A 20591-nucleotide genomic window follows, 5' to 3' on the forward strand; every position below is an offset into this window, starting at 1 on the left:
ACGTACTGGCCATAGTCGGGATCGAACCCGCGCCGACGCCCTGGTAATTCCTGTTCGACAGTTGATGTAGGACTGGGACCTGGTACTTACATGTGGGTACTTCTGCGAGGGCGCCATGGTCAGGTGTCCCATGTGGTTGTAGTGCGCGCCCGGGGAGGACACGTACTGGCCATAGTCGGGATCGACGCCCGCGCCGACCTGGTAATCGCCGGCCTGCAAATAATAACACATTTAGTTAAACTGTTGTGAGACATACTAACATTGAATAATTTTACGGTTTAGACTCACTTGTTTTTAGTCACTCGCGCGACATGTTTCGGAGAGCCAAGGTCTCCTTTCTCAAGCACGCGAAAGTACGCGATACACGGCCATCGTGAACGCTGCTCGCAGTGCTTAGTGCTTGAGAAAGGAGACCTAGGCTCTCCGAAACATGTCGCGCGAGTGACTAAAAACAAATGAGTCTAAACCGTAAAATTATTCAATAATAACACAATTAGTATGGAAACTAATACGATGGTTACGACGCCACGGACGCCGCTTTTTATGTAAAATAAACAATCAAAACCAATTGGGCGTTGATCTCCAGTTGACGCCATGCGCCAGCGCCGTACAGCATCATGTTCTATATTTGTTTTTGTTTTCCTATGCAGTATAACATGGTATAATAATATACTCCGCCTGGTAGTCTCTTCCCGTCTTTTCGTGGTCGCGTGACTGACACAAGCCTACGTCATCATGCGACAGCGCTATATGATAATATGCGATAGCGCTATATATAGCGACCATGTTATTGTGACGTAGGCTTGTGTCACTCTGGGAAGAGAAGACCATGTTTTATTAGACTACGCAGTATAAGTAGTATGACTTAACACATTCACTGCCCCCGACGCAGATGTGCGTTCACCGTTATACAAGTTTGTTCCCAGGCTACGCCCCCTGGCAGTGAATGCGTTATGAGCCTCATGCAGCCCCATTCGTATGGAGCGTACCTACAGCTTAACTAGAAACCAATGTTCAAATTCTAAATAAGTAAGTGTTTTGGCCTAAGCCTAAGCCTTAAGCCTTTATAAGGCAGAGGGAATATCTTTCCCACCTGATTTTGAACTTTATTTCAAAGTGATAGAGTTCAATTTTGCATAATTCCTGACACCCTTATGCCTTATAAAGGGTTAACTGATGAGTTGATGACGTAATTTACACAATTATTACAAGTACACAAATTGCGTGTTTTATTTAGGAAAATAATATTTATACACGCCGGAAGTCGATGCGTCTGTGTGCAAAGATGGAAACACGAAAATTTATGAACATAATGTTGAAACTAATTTACACTACACGCGCCTAAAAGGTAATATTAACTATTTAGTTAAAATTACCAAAAACATGGTCGGTAGTAGGTATACCTACCTAATTTACGTCATACTAACCAATTGCATAACATGTGCATGTAAACTAACGCAAATGACACTTACTTCACTCATTTCACTCATTAGAAGGGAAAGTCGTGAGAGTAATCAAGCCGGTCGCTTCGCAAAAAAGCATTAAGTACGTTCTGTATGGCATACGTTTTCTACATTTGCTGTAGAACTGCAGTATTGCGAAAAGAAAGCTTGTAACAGAGGATGTAACTATTACGAGTGATTGCAGCTGTATTGCGAAATTTTAATGATGGCGACGACAACCGAAATAATAAATATGCGCAGTTACATTTGAATGAAGACTGTTGTTATTCGGAAGTTGATATGTTATTTAAACATATCAATTATCTAAACAGCAATGCATAAATCGTCTGCAATAGACGCTAAGGCCTGTGATGTTATAAATCACAAGTATTCTTTTCTATTCATTCACAGAATAAATAATAGTACTAGGTACAGAAGACTCACTCTCTAACAAAACGCGTCTGTTACGATCAGCACACTCACAGATATGGCCGCTAGGTGGCTACAGCGCCACGCGCGGCTTATGGCTTTCCCCAAAATTGGTGTGGAACGGATGTACTTTAAGCTACCTGTAGCAAAGCGGCGAAGTGAGCCACGCCTGCACTAGTGGAGTCGTCGGCATAGCAAGTTATGCATTATACATGCGCGAATAAGATAACGGATGTTTTTAAAGAGATCGCATTACTTATACCTACACACTTAAAGAACAGTAAATAAAATCCAGGTATCTAGTAATTTTAAGACACTAATTTTAATGCTGCCTAATAAAGGGAAGGCTTCAGTTTCAGGTGTCGTTTTTCCAATTACGTAAAAAGCACTAAAGGAAAGAGCTAGTTAGCGTAAAGTCAAGGAAAAAAAGAAGATTAATAAATTAATTAAATTATACTTTGGCAGGCGGAACGTGTAAAATTAGTGCCTGCTTAAGTCTGGCAATTTTCTGAGCTATGTAGCTCGCTAAGCTGCAGTGGGACTGAGCTGGACAAGTCAGCCGGATGCTCCCAGAAAGGTGGGCCAGAAAGAGGATCTACGGAACACCATATGCAGGTCAGGATACACGCAAACCAAGTAGATGTCGGCACAACTTCGATGCATTCTACCCGAATCAGTGAGAAAGATAAACAACAGTTTCGAGTGGAGGAAACGAACGGTAGGCCTTTGCTCAGAAGTGGAACACTAAGTGCCACTTGCACCATTCCACTAACCCGGGGTTAACCGGTTAAACCTGGAGTTACCATGGTTAGCAGGACAATTTGACACTGGGTCAACGGTTTAACCGCTTAACCCCGGGTTATTGAGATTAGTTGCTAGACTTACGTGTCGGGGGCGGGGCACATTGCTCAAATGCTCATAGAACCGATGGCCGATGGGGCAAATGGTTATTCAATAGAGACTGCACACCGAAGAACGCAACAATAGAAGGCACCAAACCACGTGTGCTGTTTATCAAAAACTTGTAACTTGTAATACAAGTTGGAAGTCCCTTTTTTACAGCTTTTGTTAGAAAGGGACTTCCACTTGTATTAGGTACAAGTTACAAACTTTTGATAAACAGGGCACTGGTCAAGATTAATAGGTGTTTCTTTACCAAGTTGGTGACTCAATTAGTCCACCGAGAGACCTAACTTATTAGATTATTTCGCTATGTGATTACGTCTCAGTAACCAAAGTACATATTTCAGTGTTTTCATTTTAACATAAGTACTACGATACAGCCATATACCGAGGAAAATTTGGATTCTTTATACTTCTCTTTAATAATTCGAATATATACCTAAACCTAAGCAAGTAAATGTGAATCGGTTTCTATGAACGTCTCGGCCAAATTCTAAAGCCGTTTTCATTGAAGCATCTGACCGAACGGGCGATATTGTTGGCTGCGGGATTACGCCCAGCGCCTCTGTTGTTAGATAGACACCATTGAGGTTCGGAAATCTAAGACAATGTGGTAAGTTAGCTCAATACGGTAAGTTATGTAATCTACAGCAACTTCGGTTAGCAATCGGAGTCCATTTTTGTTCTCATGGAAAAACGTGACTAACGAAATAAAAATTGAATTAACTAGGTGCGAAAAAATTACAGATTGGAAATCACGACCATCTAAAATCCCAACCCAATCCTATCGGCATAATCTTTTGTTTCGGGAAGTCTCTGTAACTCAATGTTTGAGTTTGGCGAAAAATTCGTAAATCATTTCCCAGTTTGTTATTTAACAACTAGCTAATTATTTCAGTACCATCCATTCAATCTTGAAGCACACTCTCTTGATCTAATGTAATTCAATACCTTCCTATTATCTTTCCATTTACTCTTTTATTTATAAGCAAGCTAATTAATCAGTTTTATGTAACCCAACGTTCCCAGACTGCAGACGATGCAATCCAATCTCGTAAGAGATGTCAACGTCATTCCGCCAAGTGAAACCTTCCCTTGCGCAGTTACTGTTTTATTTTATTTCCGTTTTATGGCCAATGCATACTGCCTATGGCGGACGGTATTTACTATGCTATAGTCCCGCTGAATTCATCGATATAGGGATTGTAAATTCTTATTTTATAAAATGCCGCATGTAGGCCTAAGGGTATAGATAAAACAATAAGGCATAAACAGGCGTGGCTCACTCCGCGATTTAGTCGCTTTGCTACAGGTAGCTAAAAATACATCCGTTCCACCCCAATTTTGAGGAAAGCCATAAGCCGCGTGTGGCGCTGTCGCCACCTAGCGGCCATATCTGTGCTGATCGTAACAGACGCGTTTTGTTAGAGACTAGTACTATTATTTATTCTGTGGCATAGAGGCTGTTTAGTAGCGTTATCTTAGGAATATTATTCCAAACGCTCACTGAGCGCCAGCAAGTCAGATGCTCAGCTCAATTGAACACTAGGTTCATTCATGGTATACTGACTTAGTCATAGTGGTATACTGACCTGCGCGGAGGTTCACCTCGAAGATCGGCTACGTCAGCCATATTCGGGGGCACGAGCGCCGAGCTAACTAGGAGTCGAAGTGGTCGCCATGGTCGAAATCGGCCGGAAGGATCATCACCAGAGCTCGGATAGGGTGAGCTATTTGCCTTATATATGACATAAGACATGTCAAATTATAAGGCAAATAGCTCACCCTATCCGAGCTCTGATCATCACTGACCTAGTCGTACATCATTGACAGTATCGTTTGACCTACCTGTGCTCAGTAAGAGCTTCTACAGGTATTCTGGTGCAATTCGAAGCTCTACGCAGCGTATAGCATTAGAACGAGCCGGCTCGCGGTGTCGGGCTGTGTAGCCGAGCTGCTTCGCGCGGCATTTTCCTCGCGAGGCGGCTCGTTATGTGTGGACCTACTAACTGATAAAAATAATGGTCTGACCTGCATGGCGAGGTGGTGCTGGTGCGCGAGCGCGGCGGACAGCTCCGCGTCCTCCGTGGACGCGTCCGAGCGCGACACGGGACTGTGCTGCGGACCGTACGCGCCCTCCACCGGCCCGTTCCTGTAACAATTAAAACATCCTATAAGTATCATCTTGAGCGAATGGGAGGTAATCGGGCGGTGAAAAGAGCGTTTGAGGGAAAACCGATAGGACGCCGCCCGGTCGGTCGTACCAGGTATCGTTGGGCGGATGTGGTGGACGCTGATCTGCGCGAACTCCGGGTTAAAAACTGGCGAGCAACGGCACAGGACCGGGATCAGTGGCGAGCAGTCGTGTTGGAAGCCAAGACACACTTTGGGTCGCTGCGCCAGAGGAGTAAGTAAGTATAAGTGTCACTGTTCGAATGTATTTTCCTGAGTGAAATGGTTCCCAAATTCCCATTATCTATTTGTATTGAACAAAAAGGTAGGTCTCTGTAGTCGGTCGTCCTTTTGTGACTGAAAACCATGGTCCTCGCTGGGGTGCGATTTACACTTCAAATATATAATTCGTCTTCATCGGCTTCAGAGTATGAAATGGCGTTTCACACAAAAGTTAAGTGGGTATTTAGAAAATATATATATATACGTCCTGTATGATTCAACTGACTATACTCGTATATAACGCTATATAGATCAACTTCAACCTGAAATGAGTTAATAAATGAGTAAACGGCTTATTAAAATAATAAGTCTTTAATTACATTCTGACCTATTTCAGCCACCTTCCGTATCTGTATATACAGATCTTTTTAATAGTTTCAGAACAATACATAATACTAGCAACTAGCCCATATACATGCAGCTCACGCAAGCGTATGTAGCACATCCCTCGGGTTTACTCTAAGGCCGCAAACTGTTTGCAAATGTGAGTTATGATCGGACAGATTGTTTAGAACAAACAAAACTCGCTTCCGTTGTATTGGTATGAATAAAGATCCGTTTAAATCGAGACCCTTGTAACTTGTTATGTTCACGTATAATTCTTGGTAGTTAATTTTTTATAGTATTCGGGTTCAAAGACTTTGCCTTGATTCTGATTATAATTTTGCCTGTATTTTAACCGCCTCTCAATATTTGTTAATTTTGACAAAATGGTAAGCAACAGGGTTTATCTTAAAGTCTAAGCTACTTTTGCTAACATCACTTTAGTCATAAACTAAAAACTAACATTCTCGTAAACAAAATTCGCCCCGCGCCTCTCCAGATGCAAAGGTGCTCATCACGCTCGCCGCGTTGCCACGTTGAACCGCGATGGACAACCTTTGGGTAAGGAAAGCCCCGGAGCGAGGGTCATGACCACTCATTAGTTATCAAATTATATGATGTTTATAACGTTAATGGTGGTACCAAATGTATTTCACAGCAGACTTAATTAGAGACACTGATGCCTTGTCCACCGAAAAGTGTGGCTATTAATTAGGTATTTTATACACCTAACGAAATATAATTTCAACTAGCAAACACTATAAACAGTATCCTCTGACAAGTTTAATATTTGACCAAAATATCCTCAACAAAATAGCAATTTACTCGTAAGCATTCCCCATATTAACACACGTTTAATTAATATCAATTACGTACGTAATTTAATGGGTAAATTATGTTTAACGAGCCTAGGACGCGGACGCTGACATGACGGGCTTTCAATTTAAAAATAATATCAATCAATAACTGATGATTTTATGTCTACCGGTTGTAGTTCAAGGCATCAACAATTGACAGTAAGTGGCGATTATGGGAAATGATTTCCGCTCTGAAATTGTGTTAAAGCTATTCACTTGAATCAGAGCCCGTCATTATACTAAGGAGCTATCACAACTCTGTCAATAGTGAGGTTATTACTTAGGGCGACCACACACTAGCGTCTTCTGAGCGTTGGCGTCCAATCAACTCGATGACTGCTGCTCGACGCAACGTTAGCGCAACTGTGCAACGACGCGTGGTCCACCCGCGACGGACAGCATGCCGTAACGACAAGCGACTGACACACCTGCCAGGTACCTGATCTGCTTGACCCTACCGCCAAACACCCTTATTTTGCAAGACGTATCATACAAACATTATTAGACTGCCCTAACTCATAAGTAGGTAGTTCAGCTTTTCTTTGGTAATCAATCATCTACGTAATGTACTTATATTATTTACAATAAACGCCGCGGCAGATGGACGCCGTATTGCTATGATTGAACGACGGTCGCCGTCCGCGGGTGACCTTGATCCGTCACAAGTTGACGTCGCGTGTGGCGGGTGACCAGACCACGCACATACATTTATGAACATATTTGGATATTATGGATGTCTTCGGTCGCGAGCGGCTGGTAGTCGCGGACGGCGTGTGCAAACAGACCGCAGCCTTACAGGTAATGTCATTCTCTGATGGTGTCTGGGCTCGCTCTACCTATACTAAACGGTTTACTAACGAATGGGCCAAAAACGTTTCCCAAAGTATCACATCCCAAACTATGTTTCCCAAATTATCATTTCCCAAAAAAATGTTTGGCAAAACAAGTTATCGCAAATTTTCAGTTAGCAATAGTCTTTTTTGGCAAGTTTTTGTTTAGCAAATAATTACTTGGACAAGTTTCATTTTACCAAATATTATTTAGTCAAATGTATCATTAAGCATAACTTACATGTCCCAAAATACTTCATGGCATACAATTTACATACCAATAGAGAGGAGGCTGCAGAATTTTATTTGTCTGGTATTTAACTGATCATTACATCTACATAGTAAAATGTAACGTCAAAAAAAAACATTCTTACTGCCTAAAATATGTAGTACCTAAATGATCACTAAAATTAAAACTCCATTTTAAGGTGGTTCGCTTTTCATACAAAATTCAATCAAAGCTCATTAAGTAACTACACACTATTAGTACATAAATATTTCCGCATTTATCTTCCTTCGAATATTCGTTTGCGCGAAATTAACAGGAAAACAATGTTTCATACAGAAATCATGCAAAAATCATAGTTAAATTTTCATCAATTTTACGTATGTGTGTGTCACAAATGTCGTGTACAGATACATTTGCGACGTTGCCATACCATTTCCGACGTTGCCGGGCTGACCACGGCGCGTATTTGGAGTGCCGTCATGTTTAGTGCAATTTTGTTGACACTGACGTTTGACAGGTACTTAATTGACCTAAGCGAGAATAAGTACCCGAAGTTCGTCAGCTTAGCTAAGAACTATCATGGCGTGTTATGCAAACAGTCGCTTTTTTGCTTACAAACTGAAGATTCCCGGTTCGATCCCCAGTCATTGTATGCTGGAACATAACTTTTTGTATTTTTGTTACATCTAAATTTCGTATTGTTTTTTTATTTTTATTTAATTTTTCTTATTATCATAAATCGATTGATTAAGTATGGGCTACACGTATTCGTTTATTTTTGACAAAGAAAATTAGAAATTATACTCTACCTAATCTCTCTTATTTTTACAATCAGGACATCTTCACTGCAATAAAAAAGAAATGTATAAAATTTCCTGTGGTTAAAAATAATGGATTTTGTCTATGAATGAAAAACACAATTATTACTATAGTTTTTTTTTTTAGCATTAGAAATAAGGTAAACAATCTTGACGTGTCTTTTAATTGAAAAACACATTTTAAAAATAAGTTACGGCAAATATGTAACAATTATAAATCAAATACGATCATTTATATTCTTCTGCTTTCATAAGTAATAGTTTTTGATTTTTAAAAAGCGTTTAAATCTGTGTGCCTAGCCAAGATGCCAGTCGTTCGCTCCGTAGCGAACGTTAGGGTAATACCTCTCTCTATCACTCTGCCATATTAATGCGACAGACACGGCTGCGCTTCGGTCGCTACGGAGCGTAAACCATTGGCATCTTGGCTAGGCACCCTGGTCATCTGGAAAGCGAAACACATACGGAACGCGTTTCTATTACCCAATACAGTAGCCAGCTGCAGATTCGGTTTTAAAGTTAACTATACCTAAACCTGGGTGCCTAGCCACGAGGCAGGCTAGTAGAGTTCTCTTTCACCTTCAGCAGAACCGGGAGATCCAAACCTACCTACTTTTCATCTAATAATCTAAAGAATCAGTGCATGATTCAAACTTTACCGGTCGCCGTGGTAAGACCTAGGATTTACCATATCGGTGTTGGTAAAAGCCCAAAGTAAACTAGTAAGATTTAACATTTCGGGCTTTTACCGATCGGCATCGGTAAAACCTAGGTTTTACCGGTAAATCCTAGGTTTTGCCGTACTTCGGGCTTTTACAGTAACATATATATAATAATTGCTCGTTTAAAGGTAAGATAACACAAAGGAGAAACAAAAAGAAATTACCTACTCGCACCAGTCTTGAACCCCAATACTCTTGCACGTATTTCCACGAACATACCGTTACGCTAATGCAACATACTTACCTACGTTGTGTGAAATTGTCTACTACAAGGATCACGGAAACACTGTTTGCATGTGTGAGTAATAGTAGGAAAAAGCGTGACAGCAACACTCCGTCGAATTAAAAAGGTGGTTTTTGCACAATGAAGTATTCAATGTTTATTTTAATAGTTTAATATTTATTTAAAGAGTGCGCGAAACATACTTTTAAGTATACAAATACCATGACCATTTTACAAAAAAATAAAACCTGAAATTTTGCAAAAGTGGTGCCATCTAGCGAGAGTTAAGTTTTGAGTAACCTAGGCGAACCACCTTAATGTAAAATGATAACCAAATTTGTTACATCTTGCTATTCTATTAAAGCAAATAACACCAAAGTAATCATTGTAACCCAAAATAGTAAATAACCACCAATATTTAAACCACATTTTAGTTAAAAATGTCATGCAAATTTTTTACATCTCGTTATTCTATTAAATTAATTAATCCACTTCGATGACCTTTTTCTAGTACATAGTATTTCGTTTCTTTAAGGACCGCAGTTCTAACCTAACCTAACCCACTTTTCTAATAGCATTTCGATTCTGTGAGGGTCACAGTTCTAACCTAACCTAACCCACTTTTCTGATAGCGGTTCCGTTTTGTGAGGATCGCAGTTCAAACCTAACCCAACCCACCCAAATTACGTAGAATTTAACGTACCTATATTAACATAACAAAAAGTACTTTAAATAGAGATGCCTATTTGTCAAATTTGCGAAGTGACAATTTTGACCAAACATCTTTTTGGAATATAATATTAGACAATAAAAAACGTTTGCTAAATAAGTTTTTGTCCTAATAACATTTGACAAAGTAAAATCATGCCTAATGATAATTTGACCAAATAAATTATATGCGAAGTGTAACTTTGCTAAAGGTTTCTTTGGGAAATGAAACTATTGCGATAAGTTTGTTGGGAAGTGAAATTTGGCGAAACGTATTCGGCCCAAACGAAAGTACACCATACTAAACACTAACCTAACTGCCGACCAAGCTAATAAAACTTCTCATTCACACTTGCATGGTCGTAGCAGGATTGAAAGAGATGGTAATATGAACTCGGTCGACATTTTGGTTTGCGGAAACGCAAGGTTGAAAACTTCTTGCGTTCTTCTAGCTGAAGCTAGATATTTCCAAAACAATATCGGTTCAATATGAGATTGGCGGCTAATATTGCCGAGATGAAACTTCCAACTTCCTAAGGGTCATCCAAAGGGAAACAACGATTCAATTGGATTGAACGGGACTTGCAGATCGACTGTAGTAATCTTTTAATATGTAGAACTAGTATCCGTGTGTGAAAACCTACAAGGTAATAGGGTAAATATGCCTTCTTTGAACTGGAGCCTAAACCATTAGAGCATTAATAGGCTTGTCCACGAAAAAGAGTAGCCACAGCTCAATAATTCTTGATTTAATTAAAATCGAATAACGCTCTTTGGAAGAATTTTCACAATAGAAAAATGGAAAGAGAGAGATTTGATTGCCGCATCGTAGATCCCACTCGTAATAAGCATTTGGTACATTTTGACTAATAGCCAATATAAAAACGTCAACTCCGTTAACAAACCGGTAACCGGATCGACCAAAAAAACGTGTAAATTAATCGAAAACTGGAACACGTTACCGACAACATCGCATCACATTCCGCTAGGTTTGTACAAAACTCATCCCTGTTCCGTATGACTGAAGATTCAATTTGGATCATACGGGTGATAGGAGTTAGTAAGAGCTATTAGCCCTCGTCGTTTGGGGGAACAAAACACTAATAACAATGGAGTACACGTGACCCCAAACCGAGACCTAACCTAATTTAAATGAAATTGCAATACACGAGGGTCACCTATATTTCACGTGAGCGTTTCCGCTTTTTGCACGAATGGGCAAGACCGATTTGCAAATTCCATTACGGTATTTCAGCTAAAAATAGGTAATGTGTGGCTAAATCGATAGGATTCTTTTTATGGAAGAACTGTGTTCTGTGTTGTATTGATTTGTTAGGACGGGGCCGAGCAACGTGAAAAGGTTTCCAAGAGGCGTGCACTGAAAAGAGTAATCAAGGTAAGAAAAAGCATTTCTTATACCATTGACTTTCAAATAGTAGATGTAGAAAAATTATGGGCTTTGCGGTAATACCCCAGATACAACCGATCTAGCAAGAATCTAATATTATAAATTTATAACCGCAAAATAAACTTTTTTCTATGTCTATTACGTTTTAACGGCTAAGGTTATCTGCTGATGTGATAGTGACTAATGTCACTGTAATTGCCAATCTCTTCTATCGTGTAAACTCACGTGAGACAATTAATCGCATCAGGGCCGTTTAAGTCCCGGAGAAGGACATAGGAAGATATGAAACTTTCTTCCCGGAATCATGCAGAAGAGAAGTTTGTATAAAGGACGAAGTCGCACACAAAAGCTTGGAACGTCTCACACGGAAATTCATTTCCTTGGAAGTTCATTTCATTTCTATCTCAACACGCTATATTAAATTGTAAACTACTGATCACTATGCTATGTAACACAGGGATGTGAATGTGAATACTTGAAGAGTATTCTAATGCTCATTTTACCGAGAATCTCGCTGCAAGTATTTCAGATTCCACTTAGATTCTCCGCATACTCCAGTTTCCATTCACGAAACTTGCCACGATTGCATCTTTAGCGCTAGTGTCAGTTATTGTTCACATGCGAACATTACGCAAGAAGTGATGTGATGTGTTCCATAATCAAAATAATCCAGTTTTTTTTTTAGTTTTTACATGGAGAAATTGCTCTTGTATATTTTTCTTTATGAAAAAGTAAAGATGTGCATACACCCGATAAAGGAGACAGGAAATTCAAAGTCTAACAACACAGCTCACAGCTGCTAACTGTACAGTGGCTAGCAGTAACATATGACATTGATATGATAAAGCACGTAAAATTTCATGTTCTGTACGTTCATATGCTTCTGCAAATAAAGTAGTGTGAGATATTTTTGGACGCCTCGTCCTATTAAACATGTCCGTAATCCGTATTTATTTCAGATGTCTGTATTTTGTAAAGAAGCCACAATACGTGTCAACCACAGTAAATGTCAAAGGTTTTTTTTGTTCTTTTCAGTATAATAACAATGCAACAATTAAAAGCAGCGAAACTTAAATATTTACGATTCGCGTGGACCGACGGGGATTCCGTAATTGAATTTCGTTTATAATTTATCGGCAAAAATAAAAGCAGGTAGAGGCCCACTCAATGTTTTATACAATTCGGATATAACTTGGGACTTTGGAGAAGTTGGGAGTTTCATTTGAAATCCGTTGCGAGTTGGATTTAATTTGTTTAAGAGCTTGACATACTCGCCTCGTAGGAAGATGAAGACGAAAAAGCGAGGTGGATCAGTGACTTTTTTATGGCAGATAAAATCTAATTAAGTCGTATTAAGTCATTCCAAGAAAGCAGCTGACAAGAATTTAATTTGTTTAGAGATTAAGATAAAATATAAAGTCAAAAAACGTGCCTCGGAAAATCAAGAAAAAATTATGGTCGAAAAGATGAAGAGAGAAGAAGAGAGAAAGAAAAGGCACTCAATAAGTTAATACTACAACTTACAAGCCCAGGGCTCGAATTGACTTCCATTTTGAGCATTATTTAGAAATACATCGAAACTATTTGTAAAAATCTCAAGATCGCAAATAAAGGTCCCTGCATATTCTAGATCGTAATTTTGAACACGTTTTTAACCTTCACCGTGCCTAACTCGCAGAGCTTATCCTAAAATATAATACAAAGGGGAAAAATTTGTTTTTACTGTGCCATTTTTACACGAACGGCAGTAAACCGATTAAGCGGAGGTATAACAAAGTTTCTGGTCGGGAAAATGGAAACAGAGTTATGCATTGCGAATATCAAAAGAATTCGTTTATTACGGGGTAAGCTGTAAGTCACAATCTTTATTCACTTCGGATAATCATGTAGGTATTATAGAAACTTTTACAGGCAAATTGCGTAGCCTAGACGACAATCGGCAATACTTAAGGTGCATCTACATTCTACACCGCAGTTAACTTTTGTACAACACGGTAACGTTAGGTAACTTACCTACTTACTGTTGAGCAGTGTTGCTCCACAAAGGTTAACTGCGATTAAGTTTATTGAAAGTTAATTAATCAAACCTAGCTTTATAATCACGGGTGCAGCGGTTGGAAAACTCAAGCATGGGAACGACTGACGCTGCCGTTATGCCATTTAAGTTGGCTTGTTACTTAACTGTTACCTGGGTATGTCTAACTTGGTCTGGCATTCTAATGGCACTCGACTCGATAATCGAAATTTCGTTATCGAGTATTCAGAAGTGACAGAGAGGCTACAACGTAATTTCGATTTTCGATGTTCGCGGTTGTCCTCAGGACTGTGACAAATTAACAATTTTGTCACATCTAGTGGTATCGCTTTGACTACTTGTCAAGACGATACTTTAAGGTACGTTGTTTTAGTACTAAGTTCATAAGGTACTTGCGCCTAATAAGGCCCAGTTTTAATTTAATTTTTAATTTTTTTCATTTTTGATATGAACTTGCAATTTTGTTTATGGTACTAACCAAACATGGGCGAGAAATTTAAACTCATTTACACTTATAAAAGTATGAAATTTTGAAATGGAGCAAGCTTTAAAACTGGGCCTTATTAGGTGCAAGTACCTTATAGCCTTCCTTCGGTAACTTTCTGCCTTCATCCTCAGGCATAAGTATCATAACATAACATGAATGGAATTACGTAAATATGCCAAATTCTAGCTTAATCGTGCAATAGGACCAAGTCATATCTTGCTAAGATTTGAGCTCAAAGTATCAAAACATTACTAGTTTAATAAAGCTTACAGAAATCATCAAGACCATCGGAGAAATTCTCATCTGCTCTCTTAAATCCATTAGTACAATTATAAAATGCTATATTTAGTGATGCGAGCACTTTGGTAATGACTGCTCGCAAATTGCTCTTAATAAAGATATTTGGGGCATTATAACTGTAGTATTCAAAGGTCGTAACTGACGAATGTTTTCTATGGAGATACATCCTTCGGTAAGTATGACATTAGATTATTGGCGTTTGCAGTTAATATGCATTTAACATTATTTTTGAGAGTAAGGAACAAATTGTTCAAATTCTTTGAGGATTCGCAAATCAAATTTGTGCCTAAGATTTAATTTAATGTATGTTCCATAAACAATTTCAGTCCTCGACTCCTCACTCGAGTCTAGATCTAGAGGAATATGATGTCTGATGTGTGCGGTTAGAGTAATAGTAAACTTGCACTCAAAGTGACCCACATTTCGCCTGCAGTTGGATTTAAAGTGCAGCCCAGTTTCTACTGTCTGTCTCACTTCAAGTCATCGCGATGTTGGGGCCAGACATTTTTAATTGGGGTATGAGGGTCTGATAATTTTTAATTTAGGATCGGCTTTACTCTAAAATACTATTCCGTGTCTAAGGTCTTCTCTTCATATTTTGTTGGACAATGGTGTAAATGTAATCTCTAAATATGTACAGCAATTTTGATTACAGAATTATGTACAGTCAGTGGAATTAATCTACGCGGACAAAGAGCAAAGAAAGCCCACAAGATCTTTACAATAGAGGCGCATGACGCGAGCCTTTTTAGCTCTTAGCCTGTGAACTTGTGAAGGCGTCTGCTACTGACTGTACTTTAGTCTTTTAAGACCCTAGCTTCATGTCAATAACATTTCTTCGTTAGAAATGAAAACGATACTATGGGTTGAAGCTAATAATGATGGTACCTGCTTACAATCGGGGACATTTCCGGGGAACCACTTCAGAAAATTTCTACCTCGATCCTTACGAGAGAGCTAAACTCCGCCTCCCTGAGAGATAACCAATTACGATGCATTTAGGATTCTTTATCTTAATAATGAAAAGGGTAAAAACAGCAACAGCCAGCTTTTATCGCTTTAAAAATTCGCGAGCATTGATTTGTATAGTTGTAGGTAACCGGCCTAATAAAAAGTCCAGCGCCCTTTACAGACATTGAAAAGGATAGGTACAAAACTCCTTCATACACCAACAAAGAATTTATGCGAAGTTATTATCTGGCATCATAATAGCAGTGTTAACTAAAGGCGAACACTGCCGATTTATGCGTGAAGACTCGTTCAATTATGTGACTTATTGTAAATATAAGAATAAGGTATTATAATCCCATGCAGCATAATCGCTCACAGAGTATGGTAGGTTTTAAAAAGCCAGCATAAAAGCGCTCTAAGGTGACACATAGTTGTTACGCATTAGAATCAATGTTTGGAACTGGTTTAAAAATAGCGGTAAATACCGTTTATTTCAGCTTTACTGAATAGTTTTAAGAACTTTATTACAAGCTTTTGTTTACTTTCACCTGTCTGTCTGTAATTTCATCCTTTCGAGATGCATCAGTAAAGCTATGTTTTAGCCGGGTTAACCTAACTAATTAGTTATCCAGGAATTCCTGGGCATTTTCAACAAATCGGCAGACATTTTGCCTATTTTACAAGCTTTTATTTAGTTTCACCTGACCGTTGTCTGTCTGTCTGTAATCAAATCTTGCAAGTTAAATTTGATCCACTTCCCGGTTTCCGATTGAGCTGAAATTTTGCATGCATGTATAAATCGGATGACAATGCAATATTATGGTACCATCGAGCTGATCTGATGATGGAGACAGGAGGTGGCCATAGGAGCTCTGTGGTGAAACAACGCAACCTAATTGTGTTAGAGGTTTTTAGAATTGTCTCGATGAGTATTAGTTGTCTGTGGTAAGAAAAGTACAGTCAGCGATAAAAGCTTGTACCAAAAATGAATTTTTTGCCAAAAACTTATTATTAAACAAACCGGTTTATTCGCCGATCCGGTGGCCGGTGGTGTGCCACGTAAACCGAGACATCGCGCTTAAGAATTAACCGGTTTTTATTGTTCTAAACAGGTTAATCTGACAAAAACTATATGGAAATGTTCCCCTAAAACCGGTTTAAAAATAACTAACAAACCGAAATGAAAAGGTTTTGCACACAAATACATGATAACGGTTTGGAAAAACCGGTTTCCGAGCTTTGTCTACAGGTCACTTTACAGTGGCTCTACTAGTAATTCTACTCGTCAACGCTCGCGCAATAATTCAGAATTAAGGACAATGGCAGTATCGGATGACTAATCGATTTAGTATCGATGGGCCGTTATCTTATCAGGGATGTGCATTTCCTCGTGAAATCTGTGAATAAGTGAGGTTCTTGCAATTTTTAACGACTACGTGATTATGTTGAAAGTTATCAATGTCTCGAGATTATCGTTGGTTATTTGCATTGCGGTTTGATACCGCGTTCAAGTCATGTTTACCTAGATTATAAACTTACTGGAGTTGAGTCAGATTTCATCTTTGAAACAGACGGAGACGTACAGATACTTTCGCAATTTAATGTTAGTAGGAATTTGCGCCGGGGGTTAAAAATAAACAGCAAAAAAAAAACCGGACAAGTGCGAGTCAAACTCGCCCACCAAAAGCGTTCCGTACTTTTTAGTATTTGTTGTTATAGCGGCAACAGAAATACATCATCTGTAAAAATTTCAACTGTCTAGCTATCACGGTTCATGAAGATACAGCCCGATGTCAGGCAGGCGGAAAGTGAAGTCTTAGTAATAGGGCCCCGTTTTTACCCTTTGGGTACAGAACCCTAAAAACAAGTGGATATTGTTAAGATATAGCCAGATAAGTGCTTTACGAGTCCCCGTTGTCATACCGTCTGAAGTGTCTCAACTCCGGACATTCCACTCTGATTCATCTAGAGCCGGTGGGCATACCATAATATCCGATTCAGGCTATTCCAAATATATTTAAACGGTTATTTTTATCCTACATTAGATGGGTTAGGTCCAAATGTATTCGCAAAAAACGTTGGCTATGTTCGTCCTCATTTTGTATTGTACCAGACAGAATGAATTCCTTATCATATTGTTTAAACCATCATCTTATTGATGTGACAGGCCAATGATGATGATGATGATAAAAGAAACATTGTTTGTGGTGGAGACCTGTGTAATCATTTTTGATTGAATCATCAGTGAAAAAAATATCTCCGAGGTACTACAAATTCGTGTGAGGCTAGCTACCCCATCTTTGTGATCAAAGAGATGATGAAGAATCAAATCGAAAGTGAATAAGCCATTTATATGTATATTTGGCGATGTGGTTTCTTTTCGCCAGGAAGACAAACCTACGCGACTTTTACCGACCGATTGAGCGCGCGGATGTGCGGAAAATCTTCGACGCTTTAGAAAACAAACATTTTGCTGTGATTTTTCCAGATCTAATGATATCTCAACTCTTTAAAAATGGTTTCTCATTAAGTAATTAACGGTTTAAAATCGTTAACTTTCCACTCACCAATCTAAAACGAAACGCAAGCTTGATCAAACTCGATTAAAAGCTGAATACCTACTCTAAACTAATACGGGAAAAGGTAATGTGGACGGGATTTCGTTTTGCCGGAGTAAGTGCAAATAATTTTCTGTCTGGAGGAGGCTTCAGTGCTACGGAAACTAGGCTAGCTTTAGCAGCTAGACCAGTGGTTCTTAACCTAGGGGTAATTACCCCCGTGGGGGTAAAACTGGTATTTTACGGGGGTAATAAGCTAACCTAATATAACAATACAACAAACGTACACGTTTTATTTTTTATTACCATTGGGAGGAGGGGTAAAATCAGGTTCCCTAGTTAGTCATAGGGGTGACCGGACTGAAAAGGTTAAGAACCACTGAGCTAGACAATGTTGAGAGGGGCTTTAGACAGGTATTAAAATTTAGGTTATTATAGTGAGGGGCGCCATTTTGATTTTGATAATATAATAAGCAAGTAAAAATAAAATATTTTTTTAATAGCTCGCTTTTGTGGAGGAACTGAGGTTAGTGTGGGTAGCTCTGATATGCAATTCAAAAATAGGCACAATGTCTGCCGATTTGTTGAAAATGCCCTATTCCTGGATAACTAATTAGTTAGGTTAACCCGGCTAAAACATAGCTTAAGGCCGACTTGCACCATTCCGCTAACCCGGCATTAATCAGTTAAACCGTTAACCTAATGTCAATTTGTACTGGTAACCATGGTAACGCCAGGTTTAACTGGTTAATCCCGGGTTAGTGGAATTGTGCAAGTGGGCCTTACTGATGCATCTCGAAAGGAATTGAAAAATTATGACAAAATTACGATGATATATACAAATACAAGTGCGATGGGCACCTTTGCGTCGGGGGCGATGCGGGGTGGGTTATTTGATTACTTTTAAAGGTTAGTTTAGGTTTAGTTGTAATTTATAGTTTTAGAGGTTACTGATAATTTAATTCTTAGTTCTTAAGTGAAATTAATGTTTATCCTATGTATGTAATTGTCATGTAATAAATCTTTTTACGAATACGTAAACGTATATTGGATAGTGAATGATGCGGAAGATGTGTGTCAGGGTCGCAGCAAACGGTCATGGAAATCTGTGATACCCCTCGAGGAAACGAATGTGTTTGTACCGTTTGTGTTTTCTTTGAAGTCAAGTCTAATTTAAAATGAATACAAACCGATATTTAGTTTTTTTTTAATTCAAATATACACTGAGAGAAAAATCATCACCAGGAATTAAAAAACAGTTCTGTACTGGGGGAAAAAATGAAGTTTTAGTTTTAATAATTATGGACGTTTCACTATTTCTGTAAAGTTTATTTATTTCTACAAACAGCTCAGTAATCCCAAATATAATTTCAACAAACAGATAATAGAAATTGCAAAAGTCAATTTGTTCCTATTTCTATTCCTATTAGTTAACTCTCCTTGTCCACGGATTAAGTTTATTTTTGTAATTCTAAGTGTATTTTTGTTGTACTTTTCTCTCAGTGTACCTATAATTAACATAATGTACATAAAAGTAATATTACTAATATTAGGGACAATCGTATAAATTAATACAATGTTTGTAAAATACATTACCTACTAGAACTACCTACGCTAAGTTCGATAACTACGATTGGTTGACTAAAGTAATTTTTGATCCTTTTAATATACTCTACAAACATTTAAATTCAGCTTAGCATATATTTGACAATACCACCATATTCGGAAGATTGACGTACTTATATATGGTAATGTAGCGAAATATATTTTACTGCAGACTTAACGTAAACAACAGTCAAATTTGGTTTGGCTTCAACAAAAGGACCCCTTTTGTAGACGCCAAACTAAATATAGCAAGCTTATTGTAAGTACCATATAGTCCGTTTTTCCCAATTGTTCTTCAAGCGTGACTTCATTAATCATGGACGATTAGTGGCTGCATGCCTAAATCATAATATGTAACGTGCCCAGGTATTATTAAAGCTTATCTGAAATCTTGGCAATGCTTCTTTTTGTCTATTTCTAATTTAGGCCGCTACTGTGGAAACGGTGAATCATTTATTTGTAGGGGCCCACTGATTAACAGTCCGCCGGCCGGTATCGGCCTGTCATTTGTTCGTAACTGTCAAAATTTTGTTCTAACTGACAGGCCGATATCGTCCGGCGAACTGGTAATCAGTGGGCCCCTTTAAAATCATAGAGTATATAAGTAAAGGAAGAGTGGTAACTCCATACATCAGTTTTTTTACCAAAACTCGCGTTATTTCGTAGGCGCCATCTAGCGTCATGTCATGTAGCGGAACTTATCAGTACTGCCACAGAATAAATAATAGTACTAGGTACAGAAGATTCACTCTCTAACAAAACGCGTCTGTTACGATCAGCACAGATATGGCCGCTAGGTGGCGACAGCGCCACGCGCGGCTTATGGCTTTCCCAAAAATTGGGGTGGAACGGATGTACTTTTGGCAAAGTGACGAAATCGCGGAGTGAGCCACGCCTGGTACTGCTAGTTGACAATAGATGAACATTATCGAACATTACCATTTTATAAATTTATTCATTCAAAAATTTAAATTTATAAACGAAGAAATGGGATATAAATATGCATTACTTTATTTAATAAATCTAAAAGCACAAATTTAACGATTCAAACCGCGAATTTAGATTCGAGCCGAAATTCCAGGAAACTTAACACTTTAAACTTTAAATGGCGGTGGCAGAGTCTAATTTATGTAGCCTTTTCAATTTATACAAACGCGAACAGTGTATTTAACGCGAAGGAAAAGTTGGGGCGTGTATTTTTGTTCAGCCGCGTGAAAATCGGATCCTATATTCTTATCGGTGGAGCGAGCGTTGGCCCAGTCGTTTATGGAAATCATAGACAAACCAGTAACTCCAGTAAGGTGACGC

The 20591-nt window shown here is 38.7% G+C and overlaps 1 protein-coding gene and 1 long non-coding RNA gene across 2 annotated transcripts in view; both read right to left on the reverse strand.

The window, feature by feature from the left end:
* The window catches only part of LOC134675480 (uncharacterized), a 118186-nt gene that overhangs the window by 24277 nt on the left and 73318 nt on the right, over positions 1-20591 (reverse strand). The window lies entirely within an intron of this gene.
* Positions 1-20591, reverse strand: part of LOC134675469 (catenin delta-2) — a 70134-nt gene that overhangs the window by 24277 nt on the left and 25266 nt on the right. Inside the window, exons 3-4 of the mRNA XM_063533739.1 lie at positions 4806-4926; positions 91-213 (exon numbers count right to left, since the gene is read on the reverse strand). Of these exons, the coding sequence (XP_063389809.1) occupies positions 91-213; positions 4806-4926 (244 nt within the window). The remainder of the gene's footprint in view (positions 1-90; positions 214-4805; positions 4927-20591) is intronic.

This window comes from Cydia fagiglandana, chromosome 22 (genome assembly GCF_963556715.1).
Source record: "Cydia fagiglandana chromosome 22, ilCydFagi1.1, whole genome shotgun sequence".
Classification (NCBI taxonomy): Eukaryota; Metazoa; Arthropoda; class Insecta; order Lepidoptera; family Tortricidae; genus Cydia; species Cydia fagiglandana.